Below are 24,143 nucleotides of genomic sequence, written 5' to 3' on the forward strand. Positions count from 1 at the left end.
AAGGTGGCCATGCTCTATGGGACCATGTGGTCACAGGCATGCGAGGAAATGTTGCCCAAGTCTTATTTACAAAGGAGCTGATTTGGGATCAACTTTTTTTACGTATACGTGGTTTTCAGCCAGCCTCCTTTCTCTTGGAATTTTTGAGCGACTCCCTGTTACTGCCACTCTTTCTTCATCCCAGACCCCCTTTCTTGACGGGCCATGAACACTTCACCCAAGCAGCAGCTTCCCGTCAAAGTGCCCAAGGAGCCTGTGAGGGATTCTGGAACTTCATGGGCGGGAAGTAGCGGAGCCTTCCGGCAGCCGTAGCCCCCAGGCCCCGCCCTTTGGCCCGCGCTCTCTTTACTGCGCATGTCAGGTGTGTGTTCCCCTCCCCCCCCCGCCAGCAACGGGCCGAGAGGCGGCGGCGGCGGAGAAGGGGGCGGAGAGGGAGGAGCGCGGCGGGACGGGGCCTGTACCGCGCGTACTTTGGGCCGTGGGATTCTCTCCGCGCCGGCGGTAGTAGCAGCTGCCGCTGCAGCCATAGCAGCAGGTTTGTGGCAGAGGCGGAAGGGGGAGGCAGGACGCGGGGTCGCTAGCCCTTTGAAGCACTAGAGGTAACTGTGGGGCCTAGCGAAGGCTGAGGAACCCCGGCCTCGCTTAACAAAGAGTCGGCGGAGCCTCTGGGCCCCGGCAGTCCTGGGGCCGGGGAGGGATGGGAGTGCAGTCTGAGGCCTCGAGGGAGCCTTCGGAGCTGCGTCGCCCTCCCACGGCTCCCGCTGCTAGCAACTCATGCCGAGGCCCAGTTGGCGGCTTTCCGGAGGCGGCGCCTGCCAGGTTAGGGAAGGGATTTGCAGGGTGCTGGGCTCCGAGGCCGAGAGCCACCGGGAGGATTCTGACTCAGGTAGGCAGGGAGATAAAAGTCCCGGAGTAGGTGTTCCCGGGAGCAAAAGTTGACAAACAAGAAGATTGTAAAGACAGTGATCTTTGTGAAACCTTGGGTAGATCAGGGGTTAGCATCACCATTGTCACAAACTTTTTGCGGCCTGCTTGAAAGCTTATGTTAGTAAATAATTTATGTGGATTGCAAGCACGCACACCAAAAATATAGGGAAAAACATATTAGTGAGAGTTTGGGGGGCACTATAGATTCCTTATCCTGTGAGCATTTCCTTCTTTGGCCCTCAGTCTTTTAGTTTGCCTTTTAATTTTCTGTGGCTTCCCTGTATGTTGTTTCGTAAATGATTTTTTGTATATTTGCACAGCGACATATACACGCACGAGTTCCTACGGGGCAAAGAACTGTATATTAATTCATTTAAACTTTTTAGAGTCCCGCCCAGTTCTGGCAGGTAGAAAGTGAGCGGTGTTTAGAATAAAAATTTGTCTTTAAACTTTCATCGGTGAAAAAAGTATTTTTCTGTACCCAGAAGGAAGATTATGTAGCATAATATAATTCATTCATTCAAGGAATATTTCTATTGATGCCTACTGTGTGCCTGTTCCCTGGGGTTGTTTTAGATATTGAGAGGTCTGTGACCTCTGTCCTCATGAAATTTTCTTGTGGGGAGGGAGACAGATATATATTCTGATGTATGTTAGAAGATAATCAGTGCCTCAGGGGAAAAATAAAGCTGAACAGCAGGATGGGAAGGTGGTTTCAATTTGCAATAAAGTAGTGAGGGAAGTCCTTTCAGACAAGTTGATATTTAAACAGGAGGAGATGAGGGAGTGAGCTGTTGAAGTATCTGGGGAAAGGAACATTCCAGTGGAAGGAATGGCAAGAATAAAGGCCTTGAAGAGGATAAAGCTGGCCTATTAGAGGAACAGTGAGAAGACTGATGGACTTGAAGTACTGAGCAAAGGAGGGAGTAATAGGAGATAAGTTCAAGAAAGATGGGTGGGGGAGAACCAACACATTTTAGGGTGTTTTGAGGATTTCACCTTTACTCTGCATAAGATGGGAGCCATCCCCCAGCAGAGAACATAAAATTTGACTTGCATTGTAATAATGTAACATAATTTGTGGAGGCCCTCAGTTCTCCAGAAATGTGTTCTATCATAAGGATAGTCATAGTACTTAGTTTTATTAAATAACAAAGAAAGGGATGTTTTTAAAATAGCTAATCCAGCAATTATATTTGGTTTTAGAAGAATGTGATGAAATTCTTGTTTTTTATACAGATTTTCATTAAAGTATAATTAGTATAGAGTGTGAGATTTCTCAAAGCAGATCATTAGGTAAAGTAGATGCTCATCAGGTGCCACTACTCCCCAAATTTTCCTCCAAAAACTCTAGTAATAAAATAACAATTTTTATAATCAGTTGTTGTTTTTAGTCTACTACTTTCTTTCTTTATTGTACTAGGGATGGAATCCCCAGGGGTGCTGTACCATTGAGATCCACCCCCAGCCTCTTTATTTGGAGATAGTCTCTCAAAGTTGCTGAGGTTGATCTAAAATCAACGTGTGATCCACCTGCCTCAGTTTCTCAAGTTGCTGGGATTACAGGAGCGTGCCACCGCACCTGGCTCCTTAATCTACTACTTTTAAAGTCATTTAGTCCATATCTTATTTTCACCAAAACACAAACTCTAAACCAGATTTCATCCTTACGTTGTACTCTTTGGTACTTCCATCATTTCTCTTTAAAATGTCTTCTTTCTCAGCACATCTCTATCCTGCTTACAGACCTAACCTAGGTTCTAGATCTCTTAAGAGGCTTACCCCAACTTGTCAATTTCTTGCAATCTCTGTTATCTTCAGTGTCATAAGGTATTCCAATGTGAGTCTGAGTTGAAAGATACCTGATATTATCAATTTACCAATGGACAGATTGATTTCTGGAGAAATGATGATGATAAACATAATGTCTACCAATATGCTTTGAAGACTTACTATATACCAGGCTTTGTCAAATGTATTTTTGTGTATGAACTCAGTTTTTCACTCCAACCCTTGAGGTAGGTGATATTCTTACCATTTTACAGATAGAGAAACTAAGACCCAGAGAAGCTAAATAACTTTCTTGAGATTTGGTATCAAGTTAGTGGCAAAACTGTAGTTTGAACATAGCCTGTGTTACTTTGCTGTTCTGTTGATTTCCTACTAAAGTATAGCATTTTAGAGCCTAGAAATATACCAAATAGGACTTTATGCCATTTTTATTTTTTCTCTTCAATCATTTTGTAGATCTCTTTGAGTATGTTGAGTAAGCATGAATAATTATTGAGTAATATACTCTGGAAAATATACTATAAAAGATTTTAAAGTATATAACTCTGCCAGGCATGGTGGCATACATCTGTAATCCCAGAAGCTCGGGAGGCTGAGGCAGGAGGATCATGAGTTCAAAGCCAGCCTCAGCAACTATGAGGCTCTAAGCATCTCAGTGAGACCCTGTCTCTAAATAAAATACAAAATAGGGCTGGGGATGTGGCTCAGTGGTTGAGTGCCCGATTCAATCCCCAGTACAAAAAAAAAAGTACATAACTGTTTCTTCAACCATGATGTCTGTAATGTAGAGTTCAAGAAATAAAACAAGAACATAGTTCTTGTGTAACTTGTTTAATTACAATTAAATGTCAGGTTTGTTTTTTAAATCAGTTCCAAGTTTCAAACTTTGGATTCTCTTTCCTCGACCTCCCTAGTTGCTGGGATTAAAGGTGTGCACCACTGTGCCTGGCAAATGTCAGAAGTTTTAAGACCAGACAGGGAGTTTGATGGAAGAGATACTACTTCTCTAGGAAATTATATCCATGTCATTGCTCTAGGAGTTGGTATTTTATATGGTCTTTGAAGGATACCAAGGGTAAGTAGATATAATGAGAGATTTAGAAGGGAGAGAATCCAAATAGCAGGAAAAGCATTCATCAGAGTTCCTGGTTTTCTTGGGAAACTGAGTGCATGTAGGAAATCTTGGTTAATATGAATGGTAAAGTAGTTTGCTTATTCCAGCCTGATTGAATAACTGTAGAGAGGTACTGAATTGTAAAAAGTAACAGAATCAGGAATGTGTGTTTGGAAGGCCTGAGGCCAGGATCTGGAAAAACCTGGAGGAATAGGGTTTTCACTGAGCCTATCAGTGCTCATCTCTGATATGAGTAGTTCCACTATTCCCACAAAATGCTATTCTGCCAAATGAAGTAGATATTTGGGACGCCTCCAGAACTGCAGTATCTTGGATGGGCAGAAGGTAGGGTAAAGCATAGATCTGTTTTCGTTTATGGCTGTAGATGCCTTTTAACACTGTTCTTGGCCTTCAAAGCTTTGGCTGTAGTTTTGCTTTGAAAGGGGCAGGAGCTTCCTTCTTTGCCTTCAGAGTTACTTTGATGAAAAGCCATTCCCCCGCCCCACATTGATTAAACTGAGGAGTGCTCTACCCTGAACTACATCCCCACCCCCCACCCCTTTTGATTTTTCATTTTGAGACAGGGTCTCAGTTACCAAAGCTAGCATCTAACTTGCTGTCTGTCCTCTTCCTCTCAAGTAGCTGAGATTACAGGCAGGTGCCACCATGCCTCATATATTTTCTCTTTCTTTGATAGTAACCATTCTAATGGGTGTGGGGTACTATCTCATTCTGGTTTTGATTTGCATTTCCCTATAACCGAGTGATGTTGAGCATCCATCTGTTCCTGTTCTTATTGGCTATTTTTATATCTTCTTGGGAGAAATGTCTATTCAAGTTCTTTACTCCTTTTTAAATTGGATTGTTTTTGTTGAATTTATTGTTTTTAATGAAATCTTTGAAGTTTACTTGGGTGTAGGAAGAAAAAACATTGAATATATACCTGGAAGCTACAGGATATTTCCATGTTTACCTTCTCTGTCATCAATCTGATAAGTGTTTACAGAGGTAGAGGTGAGATTTTAGATCTATTTGTTGAGTTGTCCATCTTGGTGGGCTGGATGATATACCAAGCATATTGTTAACCTGAGAGAAGACTGGGGCCAGGGGTATGTACCAAAAAGGGAGCTTTGAACAGACCCGCATGTAGTGGGACTATAGTTTTACATTTTAATATTTTTTTATTTTATTTTAGCAGATATCTCTTAACATGAAAATTAATTTTTATAGCAGAGCAGTATTCATCTTTTTTCTTTATTTCTCTTTTTTTGTAACTTCATATGACCACATAGAAATTAGAGTGGTAGCTGGTCACCATGATGCATGCCTGTAATCCCAGTGACTGGAGGCTGCGGCAGGAGGATCATAAATTCAAGGCCAGCTGCAGAAATTTAGTGAGGACCTAAGCAGCTTAATGAGGCTGTCTCAATAAGGGTGTGGGAGTGGAGATGTCACTCAGTGGCAAAGTACTCCTGGGTTCAGTCCTTAGTATTCCCACAGCATTCCCCCACCAAAAAAAGAAATTAGAGTGGTTATCTTCTTCTCTTAACTAATTCCCCGAAGCTTTGTCTCTGTCAAGGTTCAGTAGCTATATACATGGCTTTATAGTAGGGAAAAAAATTGTTAAAGAGAGCAAGAAATTAATGATGTGTTGAGGATGTTCTGGTTTAGCTTAATCAGGAAGGACAGCTAGATAACAAGATTTAGAAGATATTGGATTTCACAAATTCTAGGGTGAATTTTGGAGAACTTGGATGCACATTTATTTATTCATTTATTTGCAGTACTGGGGATTGAACCCAGTAGCACTTTACCACTGAGCTGCATCCCAGCCCTTTTTATTTTTTATTTTGAAACAGAGTCTCACTGAGTTGCGTAGGGCCTCACTTAGTTGGTTAGGCTGTCCTCAAACTTATGTTTCTCCATCCTCTGCCTCCTGAGTTGCTGGGATTACAGGTGTGCACCACTGTGCCCAGATTTGTACTTTATTTTAAATACATTTTTTCCATCTTGTGGTATAATCCTAGTGCAACTTCTCATCAAAATGAACTTTCGTAATTGAAAATGACCCTTCAGCTACCATTAAATTTATCAACCTCACTTAAATGAAAAAGAATTGGTGGTTGTCATCATAAACAAAAATAAGAAGTACTGTAGCACTGTCTACATTGCTTTTTGCAACACAAACTTTGAAAGACCTAGTGATGCTTTATAGAAAAGTTTAGTTGGTCTTGAAAAGGCACATGGTGGGCTGGGATTGTGGCTCAGCGGTAGAACATTTGCCTAGCACGGGCGGGACCCGGGTTCGATCCACAGAACCACATAAAAATTAAGGCATTGTGTTGTGTCCATCTACACCTAAAAAATAAATATTAAAAAAGGTACACGGTTTTTGTTTTGTTTTGTTTTAAAGAAGTGATTTATTTTATATATATATATATGTAAAAATTTTAGTTGTAGGTAACACAGTGTATTTGTTCATTTTTTTGTGGTGCTAAGGATTGAACCCAGTGTCTCACACGTGCTAGGCAAGCACTCTACCACTGAGCTACAGCCCCATCCCTTGTTTGTTTTTTAACATTCTGGAAGTTTTGTTACCACTACTCTTTCTGTTGCAGAGATGGCACCTGTGATTATTGGGATAGACTAGAATGTTGTTCAAACTAAAAGCCAGAGCCAAAATTTAACTGCACAGTAACAGTACACTTTTCTTCACCCAGCCTTTTGTTTCCTAAATATGCAATTTTATATCATGCATTAGAATACATAAACTGTGTTCTAATGATTTACCTCTAATTTTATAATAGGAAAAAAAATTAAGGAAGGATATGACCTGGGAAAGAGAAAAGGGTGCCCAAGAACCCTTATTGCAGTGAAAATAGACACATTTGTACCCCAACTATATAATAAGAAGATAATCCATTTGTTTCCAGAAACACTGCTTAAACTTTCCTTCATTGATGAGAAAGATCCTCCTTTGGCGTTAACTGGGATGAGAGTATCAGTTTGTTTCGAAAGAAAAGTTGAGTACAACAGAAAATAGTTTTAACTTTGGTCCACATGCCTGTTAGCTTCTTCTTTTTTAATTATTTATTTATTTGTTCTAATTGATTTGTTAACCTGTTAGTTTAAGGATAGTCATACTTCTCATAATCATTTCAAAAACACGTGAGCTGGGCACAGTGGCACACCCCTTAATCCCAACTGCTCAGGAGGCTGAGGCAGGAGGATGGGAAGTTCAAAGCCAGCCTCAGCAATTTAGAGAGGCCCTAAGACTCAGTGAGACCCTCTCTTTAAATAAAATTACGAAAAAGGACTGGGGATGTGGCTCAGTGGTTAAATTCCCTTGGGTTCAACACCCTATAGCCCCTACACCCACCCCCCCCAAAAAAATCCCAACATGTAATTATAGAAATGTATTTCCATGTATAATCAACATAGCTGTTCTGCCCTCATCCTCTGCCTTTTCCGCTTAGGAACCCGCTGTCAGTTTGCTTTTTAAACCCTCAGCACCTCATGGCACCTTCAGCAGCATCTGCTTGATTAGGCTCTCTCTTGGCTCAGAACCTCAGCAATTTCTTTGTTATCTTTGTCTACTGTCTCTCATTCAGTCTTTTAAAACGTGTGCCCTTTTTGCTTAAAATCAATGATTATTTATAGTTGACAATGTATTTTTGTATGGTATGCTGTTAAGATACATACTGAGCTGTTCATCTTGCCCTATGTGTTTTTCCAAACATGTATCCTGCAACTTTTCCAGATATCCTACTAACCTGTAGCTTCAGTGAACTTTGGGTACTACTTGCAGTAATTTCAATTTAAAATGCCTCCTCTGCTGCTTCTTTGCTTTTAATACCTCTTTAGGCTTCAAAATTTAATATCATGCCATCTCCAGGAAAACTTATGTGACTTCAGTTTTCCTCATCCTAATCCAAAGAACCCTTTCCTAGACCACCAATGAGTGAACTTTGTATAATACTTCTGTTAGAAGGCATTATATTTTATATATGGGGGTTTTTGTTGTAGTTTTGGTGGTGCCAGAAATCAAACCCAAGGCTTCAAGTGCTAAGCATATGCTCTACCACCGATCTGTGTACCAAGCCTATCATATTCTTGGTGTTTTCATTTTTTGTCTTTAGTGGTGCTAGGGATTGGACTCGGGGTCTGCTAGGGAAATGCTCTACCACTGAGCAACTGTTGGTTTTTGGCTGGACAAAACTACTACGGAGGCATCTCCTAGAGAATAGCCAGATGTATGTTTAATATGCAAATACCCAGTGCCTAACTACTTGTTTTCTTACCAAACTTGCGGTAAACTGTTGAAACTTTCCTTGCTAGGAGATCTTTTATGTGATTTATTTATTTTGGCAGCGGGGGTTGGGGGGGCGGTCATGGGAAGTTCTGAGGATTGAACCCAGGGATGCTTTAACACGGAGTTATATTCACAGTATTTTTTATTTTTTACTTACTTTATTTATTGAGACAATAAATTGCTGAAGCTGGCCTTGAACTTTTGATCCGCTAGCCTCAGGCTTCCTAGCTACTGGGATTACAGACATGTGCCATGTGATTTTTAAAATCCTGTCTTGTGATTCTTAAAATCCACCTGAGGACTGGGGTTGTGGCTCAGCAGTAGAGCACTCGCCTAGCATGTACCAGGTCCTGGGTTCCATCCTTAGTACCACATTAAAAATAATAATAATAATAAATTAAATAAAGGTATTGTGTCCGACTACAACTAAAAAATAAATATTTTTTAAAAAATCCACCTGGAGCTGGGGTTGTGGCTCAGTGGTAGAGTACTTGTCTAGCAGGTGTGAGGCACTGGGTTCGATTCTCAGCACCACATATAAATGAATGAAACAAAATAAAGGTCCATCAACATCTAAAAAAATATTTTAAAAAATTTAAAAAAAAACCCCACCTGAATCTCAATGTCATCTTACCATTCTTCCTTTGCCTACTTTCTGGTTTCTAGTGTACATATATGTACATTGTATACACTAGGAAAAATGAAGTAAAAATTTAGGGTCCATCATTTTTGTTTATTTAGAACAATTTTTGTAAGCATAGGGATACAGATTAGATTAAAAACATTAAATACTAAGATTTTCTTGCTTGTAAATAGTCTTAATAAATTTCATTTCAGTAAATTACATTGATTCCCTGGTTGAAGTAATCCCTTATGAGACTCCTAATTAAGTTCAAGTAAACACTAAGTACCTACTTTTAGCTATATTTACTGTGTTGGAAAGTCTAAAATGAGGAAAGATAGTCCCTGTCTAGAGCTTAGTTGTGGTCTAAGAGTAGAAATTGACATAGTTTAACTTAAATTTCATACTAAGCTGACTAAACTAAATGCTATATAGTTCAAATAAAACCTATAAGATGGACACATGTGAGGGGCATAGAACCAGAAAGGTACAGAATATTTTATTCCTGGTTCTTTCACCAATATTACTGTAAAATGTGGTTTTTGGAGCTTTTTCCATCTCAACTTCAAAGCCATTTTAGTCTAACTAATGGTAAATATCAAAACAAAAAAAAAGTGAAAATCAAGTAACTGGTATTAACGTTTTGATATAGACTTCCAACTATCTGTTTGTAATGTGTTTTTTGTTGTTGTTGTAGATGGACATAATATATTTATTTATTTTTATGTGGTGCTGAGTATTGAACCCAGTGCCTCACATGTGCTAGGCAAGTGCTCTTCCACTCAGCTACAACCCCAGCCCCTATAATGTGCTTTTTACATAAATTGAATCATACCACCCTCCTTGTTTTATTTAGTATGTAACGGGCATTTCCATAAATATAAGTAGTAATTAGAACTTTACTAAGCAATTACATTTTAAAATTTGATACTATGGGGGCTGGGGATGTGGCTCAAGCGGTAGTGCGCTCGCCTGGCATGCGTGCGGCCCGGGTTCGATCCTCAGCACCACATACAAACAAAGATGTTGTGTCCGCCGAGAATTAAAAAATAGATATTAAAAAATTCTCTCTCTCTCTCTCCCCCACTCTTTCTTTAAAAAAAATAAAATAAAATAAAATTTGATACTAAGGAAATAATTAAGGGTATACACAAAGATAGAGCTATAATATGTTTTATAACAAAATAGTAGTGAAAAAATATTGACATTGCAAGGTATTACAGTATATCAGTAGGTGAAGAAATCAATAAAATACTCAGTATGGATTCAGTTTTGTCTTTAAATTTTGTGTATGTATGTGTACACACGTAGATATAAAAAAAAACTACATATGTAGGAGAGGGAATTTCAGGCAGATTTATTTATTTATTTATTTGCTTTCTGAGTTGTTTTTCTCCCCCCCCCACCCCCGGCCCCCGNCCCCGCCCCAATACTGGGGATTGAATCTGCACTGGGTAAGCATTCAATCATTGAGTTACACCCCAACTCTTTAAAAAAAATTTTTTTTTATTCTGAAACAGTCTCACTAAGGTACCCAGGCCATCCTTAAACTTGTGATCCTTCTGCCTCAGCCTCTTAGGTACCTGGGGTTTCAGGTGTGTGTCACTGTGCTGAGCTCCAACTTTCTGAGTTTTCTGCTTTTCTATGAAATTTGAATAAATTATGTCATTGAAAAATTTTTTTTTGGATTAAGCGGGGAAAGGCTTTTTGGAGCCACGACTAGTAAGATTGAGATTATAGAATGATTTTAATACTAAGGAAATTTCTTTGTAATCCTTAACCATATGCTAACTGAATACTTAAGGGAATTTGTCAATGAATTATGGTTTCTTCCTGGATAGTGTTCTTTCTAATAGGGAGTTGTCCAGTAAATGTATGGTTAATAAGTACCCCTCAGAGATACATTCGTAGATATTAACTACAAATACTTGATTATGTCTTTTTTTTTTTTTTTAACAGTCTCACTGTTGCCCAGGCTGATCTCTAACACCTCAGCACTAGTGATGCTCCTATCTTAGACTCCTAAGTAGCTGAGGCTGTCAATGCCTATCTCCATTCCTGGCTCTGATCTTCTCTTTTAAGTTTCAATTCTTTCGTTCTTCGCTATGTCATTATCAGAGGATAATTTTTGTTTTGGGGACAGTGTTGCCGATAGCGTCTCAGTCTTTGTTATTGTAAGCATTATATTATAATGTGTGGGGGCGGGTGTTGGTTTTTGGTTTTTAAAGTGTTTTTTTCTCCGGGTGACTAACTTCTGTGAGGATAAAGATTAAGAGATTATGTTTTTTAATCTTGATATTTTTAATTACTAATCTAATACCCAGCCCATATTAAGAGTCCCCAAAATATTTTATAAATATTTTTGGCAACTTAAATGTTGATTAGCAATGAAATCCATTTGAAGAGGGTAGTACTGCATTCCTATTTGAAATCCCAATAAAATGAATAATTCCTCAATATTTTAGGAAATAATCATTTGGTTGAGGTTATTATATCTATCTGAAGTGCAGTGTTATAGTTTTGAGGGACAAAGTTTAAAATTATGGATAGCTATTTATAAAGTTAATTTTATATTTGTGCATCTTATTCCTAACAGATTATTAGCACCATGAACTGGAATAAAGGTGGCCCGGGCACTAAGCGGGGATTTGGTTTCGGAGGTTTTGCCATCAGTGCTGGGAAGAAGGAGGAACCTAAACTCCCACAACAGTCCCATAGTGCCTTTGGGGCAACTAGCTCATCTTCTGGATTTGGGAAGTCAGCTCCACCACAGCTTCCTTCCTTCTACAAAATTGGATCTAAGCGAGCCAACTTTGATGAAGAAAATGCGTAAGTGGTAATTCTTGGTGTTTTAGCAAAGTTTGGGCTTTAAGTTTCTATTCCATTAGCAGAAATTAAGGCAAAGAAACTTTGTTTCCCAAGTAATAATGACTTCTTAAATTGGTTATCTCACTGAATTGTATTGTTCCTAGTATGTAAATTGTTAAATCTACTTATTTGTAAGGAATATAATGTTTATATCTTTGTTTCATGAATAATGATTTCTCCCTGGCTAGCATTCTAGTGGGCAGTTACACAATAAATGCATGGTTTCAGGGTGGGAGACCATTGAAGCTTAAGTATGATTGAAGAGTTTTATATAATTTGAGTTTTGGTGGTCTTTACTGCACCCTTTTATTAATACCATATAAATCATTTTGTGAAAACACGATTGTCAGATCTGGTAGAAACGTTATCTTAGCATCTAAGTCCTCAAAATCATTATATTGTATCATCTTACAGTGATAGAAAAAATCTACTCAGATTTTCCCCACAGTTTTTTTGTTTTGGGGTACTGGGGATTGAACTCAGGGGCACTGGACCACTGAATCACATCCCCTTTGTATTTTAGAGACAGGGTCTCACTGAGTTGCTCAGTGCCTCGATGTTGCTGAGGCTGGCTTTGAATTCATGATCCTCCTGCCTTAGCCTCCCAAGCTCATCGTGTCTGGCTCCCCACAGTTCTTAGGAAACATATTTATCAATTATAATTTTTACCTTGCTTGTCTAATAAAATGTTGTGAAAAGCTGGAATTTAAGTGTTTGAGCTCTAATTCCTAAGGATAATTTTTCCTGAATTTGAAGAAATTTTCTTTTTTCTTTTTTTTTTTTTTTTTTACATTTGAAAATGTTTATTAATCATTGATGACAGGTGTAGGGTAAATTTTCTTATTATTATTTCCATCCTGGTTCTGATGCTGCTTGAGTTTGTTTCGTTTTGCTGTACTGGGAATTAAACCCAGGGCCTTGCACATGCTAGGCAAAATGTTTTTCAGCTGAGCTACCTCTTCAGCCATTTTTGTTTATTTTGAGATTGGGTCTCTAAGTTTCCCATGCTGGCCTCATACTTGGGATCCACCTGCCTCAGCCTCCCATGTAGTGCTAGGATTACTGGCACACCTCACTGTTCCCAGCCATAAGTTTTTTTTTTTTTAATAATTAGGATTATACTCTAAAATTATGATAAATAGTATGTTGAATACATGAACCAGTAACATTTTATCATTATTAAGTTTTACTTGCTATACATAATTGCATGTGCCATATTCTTGTATTACTGGTAGCACAGTAGGTTTGTTTATACCAGCATTAGCACATCACCACAGACATGTGAGTAATGTATTGTGTTACAGTATCTGTAGGCATTAGGAAATTTTCAATTCTTTTATAATTTTATGGGACCACCACTATATGTATGTGATCTGTTGCTGACCTAAATATTGTTGTGAAATGTATGACTATAGATTAGTATGTACATAATTACTACATTAGTGTACATATATGTGTATATATGTATGTGTAGCATAAGTTGTTGGAGCTTTTTAAAATAATTTCTATGAAAACTTGAAATGCTTTAAATTTTTAAGTTGCAGATGTTTGAACTAATATTTGTTTGTATTTTTTTTTTAAATTTTGAGATAATGTCTAAACAATGTTTTATTTTAATATATCAAGATCTATACTGACATCCTTTTCTGGAATGTTTGTTGTAGAAAGAGTGATGGTTTCTCCAGGCTTTGAAGATGTCCTCTCTCAACACTTTCAAGTAGTGTGGTGAATGATTGTGGACTGAGCAATTTTTTGTTACCAGGGATTGAACTCAGGGCCACTTAACAGCTGAGCCACATCCCCAGCTCTATTTTGTATTTTATTTAGAGAGGGTCTCACTGAGTTGCTTAGTGCCTTGCTTTTTCTGAGGCTGGCTTTCAACTCACAATCCTCCTGCCTCAGCCTTCTGAGCCACTTCTGTTGGTTCTCGAGAAATAGTCCAGAACTTCTAAAGAAAATCCTTAGACTTGAAAATATTTTTAATTTTTTAAGGATTATAAAGAATGTTTTTTTAATATTTCAATCAAAAGGTTTATTTTTTCCTTTTTAGCACATACTCTTTAATATTTACCAATCTTATTCCAATGTAAAATATTTAATTTATATTGAAAATTCATTTCTTTTAACAGAACTGGGGATGTGATTTGAACAGACACTCTTGAAATGGATTATCTGCCATGACTGTTTTCTTGTAATATTATTAGAATTTTTGCACGTACTTGGTAATACTTAATTAAGTTTTTAAGTCTTAAAGCCGTGAAGAGTCGCTTAATTTGACCTGAATAGAATTTTTTGTTGTTGTTTTCAGACAGGGTTTTGATAAGTTGTTGGTCTTGCTGAGCTGTTGAGGTTGGATTCAAACTTAAAATCCTCCTATCTCAGCCTCCTAAGTTGCCAGAATTACAGACATGCAACACCACACCTAGCTAGAAAAAAAATTTTTAATAGTAAGATAAACCATAGTACCCCAACACACACACACGCGCACGCGCAAAGGTTGTATAAAAAGATGTGCCATAATAAAAATTTCCGTTAAATGTCAGATTCACTGAACCCAGACTAAATAGTCACTTTACCACTCTACATTTTAATTTTCAGCTATTTTGAAGATGAGGAAGAAGACTCTAGCAATGTTGACTTACCTTACATTCCTGCTGAAAACTCACCTACCCGCCAGCAGTTTCATTCCAAGCCAGCAGATTCTGACAGTGATGATGATCCCTTGGAAGCATTTATGGCTGAAGTGGAGGCAAGTATCAGTTTATTTCTTCATTAAAATATGTAACAATTAGCTAGGCATTGTGAAACTTACCTGTAATCCCAGCTCTTCAGGAGGCCGAGGCAGGAAGATACAAGTTTGAGGCTAGCCTGGGCAACTTAACAAGACTATGTCTCAAAAAATAATAATAAAAATTGGGAGCCAGGCACAGTGGCCAGTGTTTGCAATCCCAGCAATTCAGGAAGGCAAAGCAGGAGGATTATAAGTTCAAGCCTTGCCCAGGCAACTTTAGTGAGACCTGGTCTCAAAGATTTGGTGTATAGCTGAGTGGTAGAGCAACCCTGTACCACTAAAAAACAAAAACGAATTAAAAATTAATCAGAATTAGTTGACAATTATTAATAACTTTAGTTATTAACAGTAATTAAAAACTAGTTAACAAGGGCTGGGGTTGAGTGCTTGCTCAGTGGTGGAGCGTTTGCCTTGCATGTATGAAGCACTGGGTTTGATTCTCAGCACTGCATAAATATATGAATAGAATAAAGGTCCATCGACAACTAAAAAATATTTTTAAAAAAGAAAAGAAATAGTTAACAAACCCTGTTCATATTTTGGATTCTGCTTGTTTTATTTGTTTAATTTTGCTCTCAACTTCCCTTGCCCCATAATATTTTTTAGTTGTAGATGGACACAATACCTTAATTTTATTCATTTATTTATTTATTTTTGGGTTTGACTATTTTAGGTGTTTGTTTAAGAATCTTTACTCATCTTTCTATTCTTCCGATCTTTTTTTTTTAATTAAATTATTTTTCTAATTTGTTATGACAGCAGAATGAAATTCATTTCATATTACACATATAGAACATAATTTTTCAAGTCACTGATTGTACACAAAGTATTTTCGCAGCATTCGTGTACTCATTCATGTACTTAGGGTAATGATGTTTAAGTCATTCCACCATCATTCCTACCCCTTTGCCCCCTCCTATCCCCCTCCCTCCCCTTTGTCCTATCTAAAGTTCCTCCATTTCTCCCATGCAACCTGCCCATCACCAGTATGAGTCAGTCATTTTTTAAAATATATCTTTTTAGTTCTATGTGAACACAATATCTTTATTTCTTTTTTTTTTTTTTAATGTGGTCTGAGGATTGAACCCAGTGCCTCACATGTGAGGGGCAAGTGCTCTACCAGTGAGCCACAACCCCAGCTATCACTTACTTATTTATTTATTTATTTAGAGAGAATTTTTTAATATTTATTTTTTAGTTTTCGGCAGACACAACATCTTTGTATGTGGTGCTGAGGATCAAACCTGGGCCACACGCGTGCCAGGCGAGTGCGCTACCTCTTGAGCCACATCCCCCAGCCCCATTTATTTTTTTTTTAATGTAGTGCTGAGGATTGAACCTAGTGCTCCAATACTGAGCCACAACCCCAGACCTGTGTAATCATAGTGTTCTTAAATAACTCTTATTCAATCTAGCACTTATTAAGTACATGTTTATGTAAGGCAATTAAACTTCCAGCTTAAATTACAAATTTTGTAGTTTTAAATGTTACTTCTTATTAACATTAGTATTAGTATTTATAACCTCCCCATAGGAATTAAAACTTATGACCACTCCCATCTGGAAATTCTTCTCACTAGGTTTTTATGATTTTTGCATTTTTTCCCATCTCTGTGGCTTGCTTGCTTTCTTTCTATTTAGTTGCTTATTTATTTTTTTATTATGGAAAATTTCAGACATATAACATTAGAATAATAAAATGAACTTTTCAAATTTGTCAATTAACTTTTAACCAGTCTTCTGTGATCAAACCCCTCCCTCATCATGTCATGGTGGTGCACATCTATAGTTCTAGTGACTCAGGAGGCTTAGCCAGGAGGATTGCAAGTTTGAGGTCAGCCTCAGCAACTTAGCAAGGACCTAAAAAATTTAATAAGAACCTATCTGAAAATAAAGAAGGATTAGGGATGTGGCTTAGTGATTATGTGCCCATGGGTTCAATCTCCAGTACACAAAACAAATACAAAAACCCTCCTTCCTCAAAACCTGTTTTGGGTAGTTTTAAAGTAAATTCAAGACACATAATTTCATCTGTCAGTATTTCTGTATGTATAAGATGACTTTTAAACATAATCACTATATCATTGTTACACCTAAACAGAATCCTTAAATATATATCTATGATCTTTCTTCTTATGATCCTCTCTCAGTTCCTCAAATAGAGAGGCCCTTTAGTGTTCTCTACATTAATTTACTGTCTCTCTCCTTTTTTTTTTTTTTTTTTTTTTTTTTTGCTTTCATTACTGGGGATTCAACTCTCGGCCTCATGCATACTAGCCAAGGACTCTACACACTACTTTACTCTTTATACTTTTGTTAGTTACCTTATCCACTTATAAAACTTAACTTCTGTGTGCATAATTCACGTCTTTAGTCCCATGCTTTGTTTTTTTTTTCAGTTTTAACCCTACTTTTCTGGAAGCATAGTGACCATTTTTACCTGGGCATGTCCCAGTGCCACCTTAAACCCAGTTCATTATCTTTTCCTCTTTAACTAGTTCACTGTCTTGTCTTATTCCTATTACTAGCACCAGTACTCATTCAATATAAAACCTTGTTTTAGCGTCTTTCTTTCACTTGCCCCCACCCACTTTTTTTTTTAAGCAGATTTTCAAGCATATATATTTCTTGTGTGGGGGGGGTATTGGTACCCAGAGGCACTTAACTGAGCTACAACCCCATCTCCTGATCTTTTATTTTTTATTTTGAGTTGCTAGGGCCTTGCTAAATTGCTAAGGTTGACCTCACACTTGATATCCTCCTGCCTCAACCTTCCAGGTTGCTGGGATTATAGGTGTGTGCCACTGAGCTCAGCTTCAAACATATTCTTACTATAAACTTACTATAGGACATAGAAAAAAAAATATATGTAATTTTTAACATCAGACAACTGAGCCCTATGATAGTATTTACTCATTTGTGTATGTGTATGATGCTGGGGATTGAGTCCAGCACCTCATGCATGCTAGGCCAAGCCCTAATATAATTTATATAGCATGCCTTGCATCATATTGACAATATTTGGATAGCAGGAACTCAAATCTAATTTTTCTTGCTTTAGTAGTCCAAGAGCATAACTTTTTCCAGTATATAACACTGCCCTTCTTCATTTACTAAGTGGGTTGATCTTCACAGTATCCCTTGCATCTTTTCATTCCTTTCTGTTTTCACTATTATTTATTCTACTCTATACTCTATTTAACCTGTTGTCTGATTTAAATATTTTCTCTCCTTCAGACTCTCCCCTCTCCTGTTTATGTGGTCTGTAGCTACAGGTTGATGAGACCAAATCACATTTCTTATTAATTCCTTTTGTTTAAAATCTCTCCTTTGTTGCTTATGAAATAACATTCTCCCAGATTCCTAATTTGTCTTCAGTCAGAATTCATCTCTCCTCTAAGAAAAGAGGGAACGGATACAATATGGACGTGTTTTAGTTTGACCTAGATGTTGTTTGTAAAAATAAGAGCCACCATTTTTAAAATCAGGGAATTTTGTCTTAATTTTCAGGCTCCATGAAGTGGAATAGCTAGCAATACTAAGCCTGCTTTCTTGTGTGGCAAAAATAAGCTATTGCTGAGTAAGTGGCTCTCTACTTTACAGACAAGGCATGCATTTTTCTTGTTCACATCAATCCCTGTTTTCTTGATGTTTAGGGCTTGCTTATAGTCAGTTATCATAACACTTGCTTTGTAATTTTTCTTCTAGTAGAGGAATATTTTTCCAAATTCAGTTCTGTTACATAATCAGAAAATAAAAGACTGAGGGCGATTCAAGAAAAATTAGCATGCTTCTTGAGAAGATTATTCCTGTTTACTGGAGTGCAAGAAAAGTATGTTTATGTGGCAAAAGAATACAACTTTTTATTTTTTAACATTTATTTTTTAGTTGTAGGTGGACACAATACCTTTCCTTTATTTTTATGTGGTGCTGAGGATCGAACCCAGTGACTCATGCATACTAAGCAAGAGCTCTACCTCTGAGCCACAACCCTGGCCCCAGAATACAGCATTTCTTATCGTGGCTTTATTCATTTATTACCAGCTTGGCACCCATTAGATATTTGAGTTTCTCACCTTTGATTTAGTCCAGTTCAAGTACTTGTTGAAAGTATGTACCTAAAAGGAGACAGGGCCAGAATTCACTTCTAGCTCTCAAATTCTTCATGTTGTTTTATTCTTTATCTGAGTTCTAGCACTGTGTATTTCTGCCACATGAACTATTCAGGACATTCTCATATGCTTCCCAAAATTATTCAGGACATACGTGTACCTTACAATGTAGTAGGTATTTAAGTAAATATGTTAAATGATTCATTGTGAAAGTAAAGACCATAAATGATTTGCTATGTTTGAGATGTCTTGAACCTATTGTGTTTTTTTCCTCTTCTTGAGATGTGTATGTTTCCTAAGAGCTGTGTTTCCAAGAGAACCTTGTCATTGTTTCTTGAAATCCCTAGTGATGGATTAAAAGAAACATCAGTTCCTGATTTTCTAGGTTTAAATTTAGATTTAAATTATAGTAGTGGCAGCTGACATAGCCCCTTTTGAATGAAAGTAAACAAGAACATCCCAAATTCTCTTGCTTGGCATTTAAATAGTTGAAGTTGTTTGGAGGTTAAATCTTTTTTGGTACAGTTATCATTTCTCCTGGGTATCTTTTTGGTGTGTGGTATCAAGGAGTTTTGCTTGTTTTAGAGATTGAATGTTATCTGATCTAGAAGAACATGTTGATGCCTAAGTGGTTGGTTTTTTTGTTTTGTTTTTTGGTACCGGAAATTGAACCCAGGAATGCTTTACCACTGAGCCATATATCTAGTCTTATTTTTTATTTTAAGAACATAGTCTCACTGAGTTGCCCAGGCTGGTCTGACTTACTGTTGTCCTGCCTCAGCCTCCTGAGTTGCTGGGATTACACCTGGCTGTTTGCATTAATTCTTTTTTTTTTTTAGTTGTGATAGACCAAATGTTTTTATTTTATTTGTTTATTTTTATGTGGTGCTAAGGATCAAACCTAGTGCCTCATGTGCTAGGCAAGCGCTCTTGTCACTGAGCAACAGCCCCAGCCCTGATTGTGTTATTTGTTTATTTCACATGTCAGTTTTTCTAAAAAGTCTAAACTTTTCTATTACTTAAACTAGATGATTTATTCTTAGGTAGTGTTCTAAAGGAAGATTTAGTCTAAAAAAAAAAAAAAAAACAGTCCTTCAAGTGTTGTGATCTGATCTATTTAATATGTTACATTGTATCCTGTTTAATTTATAATAATATGTATATCTTGTATCTGACAGCTTTCAATTCCTTGAAAAGTAGATTGTCTGTGTTTAATACTTTTTTAAAAAATAATTACTCTCTATTGGGAACATTTGATTTAGTAGAACATCTAACCATGCCATTTTAAAAAATCAAAGATAGAAAAATTTACATTGCTTTATGACAAACAGTTGTGCAGAATATGTATAACCTTAGGAAATCATGTAAGTCTTTTGATATTGATTTCAAATGTATAAAACAAAGGAACTATTTAGTAGTGAATGTCAGTTTACTGTGCATAAGAATTGGCTAAGGAAAATGAAAAAAAAAAATACACATTTAACTCCATCCCCAGGAATTCTGATGTTGTAGGTCTAGAATGGAGTTTTCAACTACAGAATTATTAGTGTTTGGGGTTGAATATTTTTCTTGTGACTGCTATTCTGTATATTGGAGAATGTTTAACTGCATCTCTGGACTTTGCCAACCTGTAACACCAACCTCCCTCGCTCCCCAAGTTTTGATAACCAGAAGTGTCACCAGACCCTACCAAATGTCAAACCCAGGTTAAGTACCCCTTTCCAAATGGTTCTCAGATCCAGAAAATTGTATTTTTTACCAGGCCCACTGGTAAACTAACATAAGTGGTCTCAATTTACACTTGGAGAAATCCTGATTTGCCTGAATTTTAGGCCCTTTAAAGCCATAGTTAAATCATTAACTTAAAAAAAAGTGACCCATTGTTATGTGTTTGTGAGTCAAGTGTTTTTGTTAATTTTTCTGTGCATGGTAGAAGTGTATATATATATATATATATATATATATATATATGTTACAGATTAAAAAATTTTCAGTCTAGCTGGGTGTGGTGGCTACTTGGGAGGCTGAGTCAGGAAGATCACAAGTTTGAGGCCAGCCTGCAGAACTTAACAAGACCCTGTCTCCAAAAAAAAAAAAAAGAAAAAAAAAAATGAAAAGGGCTAGATACCCAGCTTGATGATAGTACTTGCCCAGCATGTGTGAGGCCCTTTGTTTAATCCTCAGTACTCCCAAAATAATAATATAATATTGAAAAAAAAATCACACAGTCCATGTATAGCCAAGATTTTAGAATATTTGGATTTTTCTCTTTCAAAAATAATTATCAAAAGTGGACTTTGATTATATCAAAATGCAGTTGTCAGAAAATAACTAGGGATTGGGTTGTTGCTCAGCAGTAGAGCACTTGCCTAGCATGTGTGAGGCACTGGGCACTGGGTTTTAAGCATAACTTAAAAAATAAAGAAATAAATAAAATAAAATAAAGGTATTGTGTCCATCTACAACTGAATTTTAAAAAATAACTAAAGCTATGACAATAGTTGTTCCAATCTGAATTCTTTTTGTTTGTTTGTTTATTTTTATATGGTGCTGAGGATCGAACCCAGTGCCTCACACATGCTAGGCGAGCGCTCTATCACTGAGCCCCCAATCTGAATTCTTTATAAAAAAATATTTCCCAGGCTAGGGTTGTGACTCAGCAGTAGGGCGCTCGCCTCGCACCCTGGATTCGATCCTCAGCACCACATAAAAATAAATAAGTAAAATAAAGGTATTGTGTCCAACTACAACTAAGAATATATATATTTTTTTTAAATTTCCCTTTCAGTGTTTTTAGTTGTTGTGATTACATGTGATCTTTTGTTTCATTAGGATCAGGCAGCTAGAGACATGAAGAGGCTTGAAGAAAAGGACAAGGAAAGAAAAAACGTAAAGTAAGTTGTTTTCTTCTCCCTTACCATGGTTACTTGAAAATTACTAAAGTACTGCCAGGTCTACCTTCCCAAAGTTTATAGAGGAAAAAAAAAATAAAGTATATAAGTATCTTTACTTAGTCTTGGGTTGTAGCTCAGTGGTAGAGCACTTGCCTAGCATGTGTGAGGAACTGAGTTCGATCCTCAGCACCACATAAAAATAAATAAAATAAAGGTCCATCAACAACTAAAAAAAATATTTAAAAAGAAATATCTTTACATGAACATATTCCTATATCTTGAATATTTTTATAGGTATAGAGATGGCAAAAAATCTTTGCGTTTCCAGTAATTAAGAGGTATTCTGTTTGAAAGAATAGCGTTTGGTCTTCAACTTATAAATAATTGTGGTAAACATAAGAAATAAATTACAGTGGGGTTTAGGAGAACATAATTACTGAAGTTTTGGTTCATTGTTCTGAGTTTTGTCCCATAATTAGTATAAAATAGATTATAAAGAGTAACATCATGAGAGCTGTAGTTGTAGCTCAGTGGTAGAGTGCTTACCTAGCATGTGTGAGGCACTGGGTTCGATCCTCAGCACAACATTAAAAAATAAATAAAAAAAATAAAGGCATTGTGTCCATTTACAACTGAAGTGACATCATGCTTTAGTAACCATAGTCAGAACTTGAATACTTTATTTCCTGGGAAAGAAGAAACTTCTCTTTCCCTTGCTAAATATATTCCTAAGGCTTTTTCTATCAGACATGGTTGGATTTTTCTCTCTATTTGCTTGCCAGTCAGTGGTTCAACCTCTTCCCAGAGTTCCTGTGCCATGTGGAGGTTCAGCCCTCTTTGGGTGCTCATGATGTATTGCATTCTCCTCCAGCTGCCCTAGCCTGGTGATGTTGCTTTGCTAGTTGCCTTAGGAATACTAAGTGTTATAGGTAGGCAGAAAGTCTGATTAGAACGAGATGGTGGTAGGGGCTGGGGTTGTGGCTCAGTGGTAGAGTGCTTGCCTAGCATGTGTGGGACACTGGGTTCAATTCTCAGCACTGCTTATAAATAAATGAATAAAATAAAGGTCCATCAACAACTAATATATTTATATATATATGTGTGTGTGTGTGTATGTATATATAATATATGTGTGTGTATATATATATATATAAAGATGGTTGTGGATAGGCTGGGAGTATAACTCTATGGCAGAGCTTTTGCCTAGCATGCATAGGCCCCCCCCAGTTTGATGCTCAGTTACCCCGCCTCCCCACACACACACAATTCTTTGAGGAAATAGTTGGATATGGGAACTAAACAACCATAGTTTGTGTAACTGCAAGAAATGCAGCAACTGGCAGTAGTTCCCTTCTCTATATGAACTGCTTAGGAGATTTAGTTCTAAACACATAAAGGAGTTAATGTTAGTTTTTTTCTCTCTCCCCCATCCACAAGGTAAATGATTTTGGCTCAAAAGTTTATTCTAGAGCTAGAAACACTGAGGGACAGTAAGAAATTTGTGACATTCTTCCTACTATTTACTAAATGCAGGCTTTTTATATAATATGAAATATTTTTCACAGCTGCGTTGTGTTTGTTTTATGGGTTGCCAAGGCTAGGATCCTTTGTCTACAGAAAGTTTTTACTTCTTATATTAGTAATTGATGTTTCTAGGGATACCATGTCATCCCATTCAAAAGAAATGCCAAGTGTAGCTCATAGAGCAAAACCACACATATTTGATGGGTGGATAGTTTACAGTGTGCTCATTGCTGCTTTGTTATTGTTAGTGTTGAGAGTTCCTGTTATGCATGGAATCCAACACTAATTTACTGTAAGTATGGAGCTGGGTATGTGGAACATTTGCAGGGAAGTTTGTTTCTCCGCTTGTTTTTCCAGGGGTATTCGAGATGACATTGAAGAGGAAGATGACCAAGTGAGTTCCTATGCAGTATTTCTATCTTTTATTTTTACCCCACAAAGTCTGTACTGGGAACAAGCTAGAATTTGCCTTTACTGAAATGGCCATTCCTTACATTGAGCAGGGAATGTCATTTGACTTGCTTCTTTTCTACCTCTGTGATCAATTGGTAATATACCATAAAGATTCACATGACTTTTCCCAATTTTGAAGATGGAACTTTTGATCAGCTGACATCAAAAACAAACATGAGCTTCATTCAGCTTTCTTTCTTTAAATCCAAAATTAAAGTTTATTTTGATAAATCAATAATAAATAGGAACTATTGATGGCCTTTAGAATATCTAACCTCTACCTCTAAGGGTTCTGTTTATGATTCTTATATTTGAAAATGGAACATTAATGACTGTCCGTTAGTATTTCTTTTTTCCATTGTTGAGTTTTAGGGTGGTGACAACCAGGGTAAGCAGTAGCCCTTTCCAGGTTTGTGACCTTTCTGATCAGTGTCTACTTCCAAACTTGGATTGGTAAAGCTCCAGCATGTGTTCTATAACTCTGGACAGTTAGATAGACACCCCACCCCAGGAAGGCTATAGAATACACAGATTTGTAAATATTCTGCTAGACAAATTATTTTGTAGTACTAATTGCTTTGTTCATTTCTTACGATTCTTCTCCTAAATACTGCTATTATAAAAGGATTATTACTAGTAAAAGTCTTGCCTTATTTGGTAGGTATTTAAACTGTGCAGTCTTCTGGTACAGTGTGCACTCGTTATTGGAAAAGAAACATTTTTCAATTGTACTTG

The 24,143-nt window shown here is 37.1% G+C and overlaps 1 protein-coding gene across 3 annotated transcripts in view; it reads left to right on the plus strand.

Moving 5' to 3' along the window:
* The first annotated feature begins 111 nt into the window (after positions 1 to 111).
* Positions 112 to 24,143, plus strand: part of Ddx42 (DEAD-box helicase 42) — a 43,921-nt gene continuing 19,889 nt past the window's right edge. Inside the window, exons 1-5 of one of the 3 annotated variants that reach the window (XM_048798136.1) lie at positions 112 to 361; positions 11,363 to 11,595; positions 14,233 to 14,383; positions 21,370 to 21,431; positions 23,313 to 23,349. In XM_048798136.1, the coding sequence (XP_048654093.1) occupies positions 11,375 to 11,595; positions 14,233 to 14,383; positions 21,370 to 21,431; positions 23,313 to 23,349 (471 nt within the window). In that variant the 5' untranslated portion in view covers positions 112 to 361; positions 11,363 to 11,374. The other 2 variants (XM_015504802.2, XM_048798137.1) reach the window with 2 other exon arrangements.

This window comes from Marmota marmota, unplaced genomic scaffold, assembly GCF_001458135.2.
Source record: "Marmota marmota marmota unplaced genomic scaffold, marMar, whole genome shotgun sequence".
NCBI classification, from domain to species: Eukaryota; Metazoa; Chordata; class Mammalia; order Rodentia; family Sciuridae; genus Marmota; species Marmota marmota.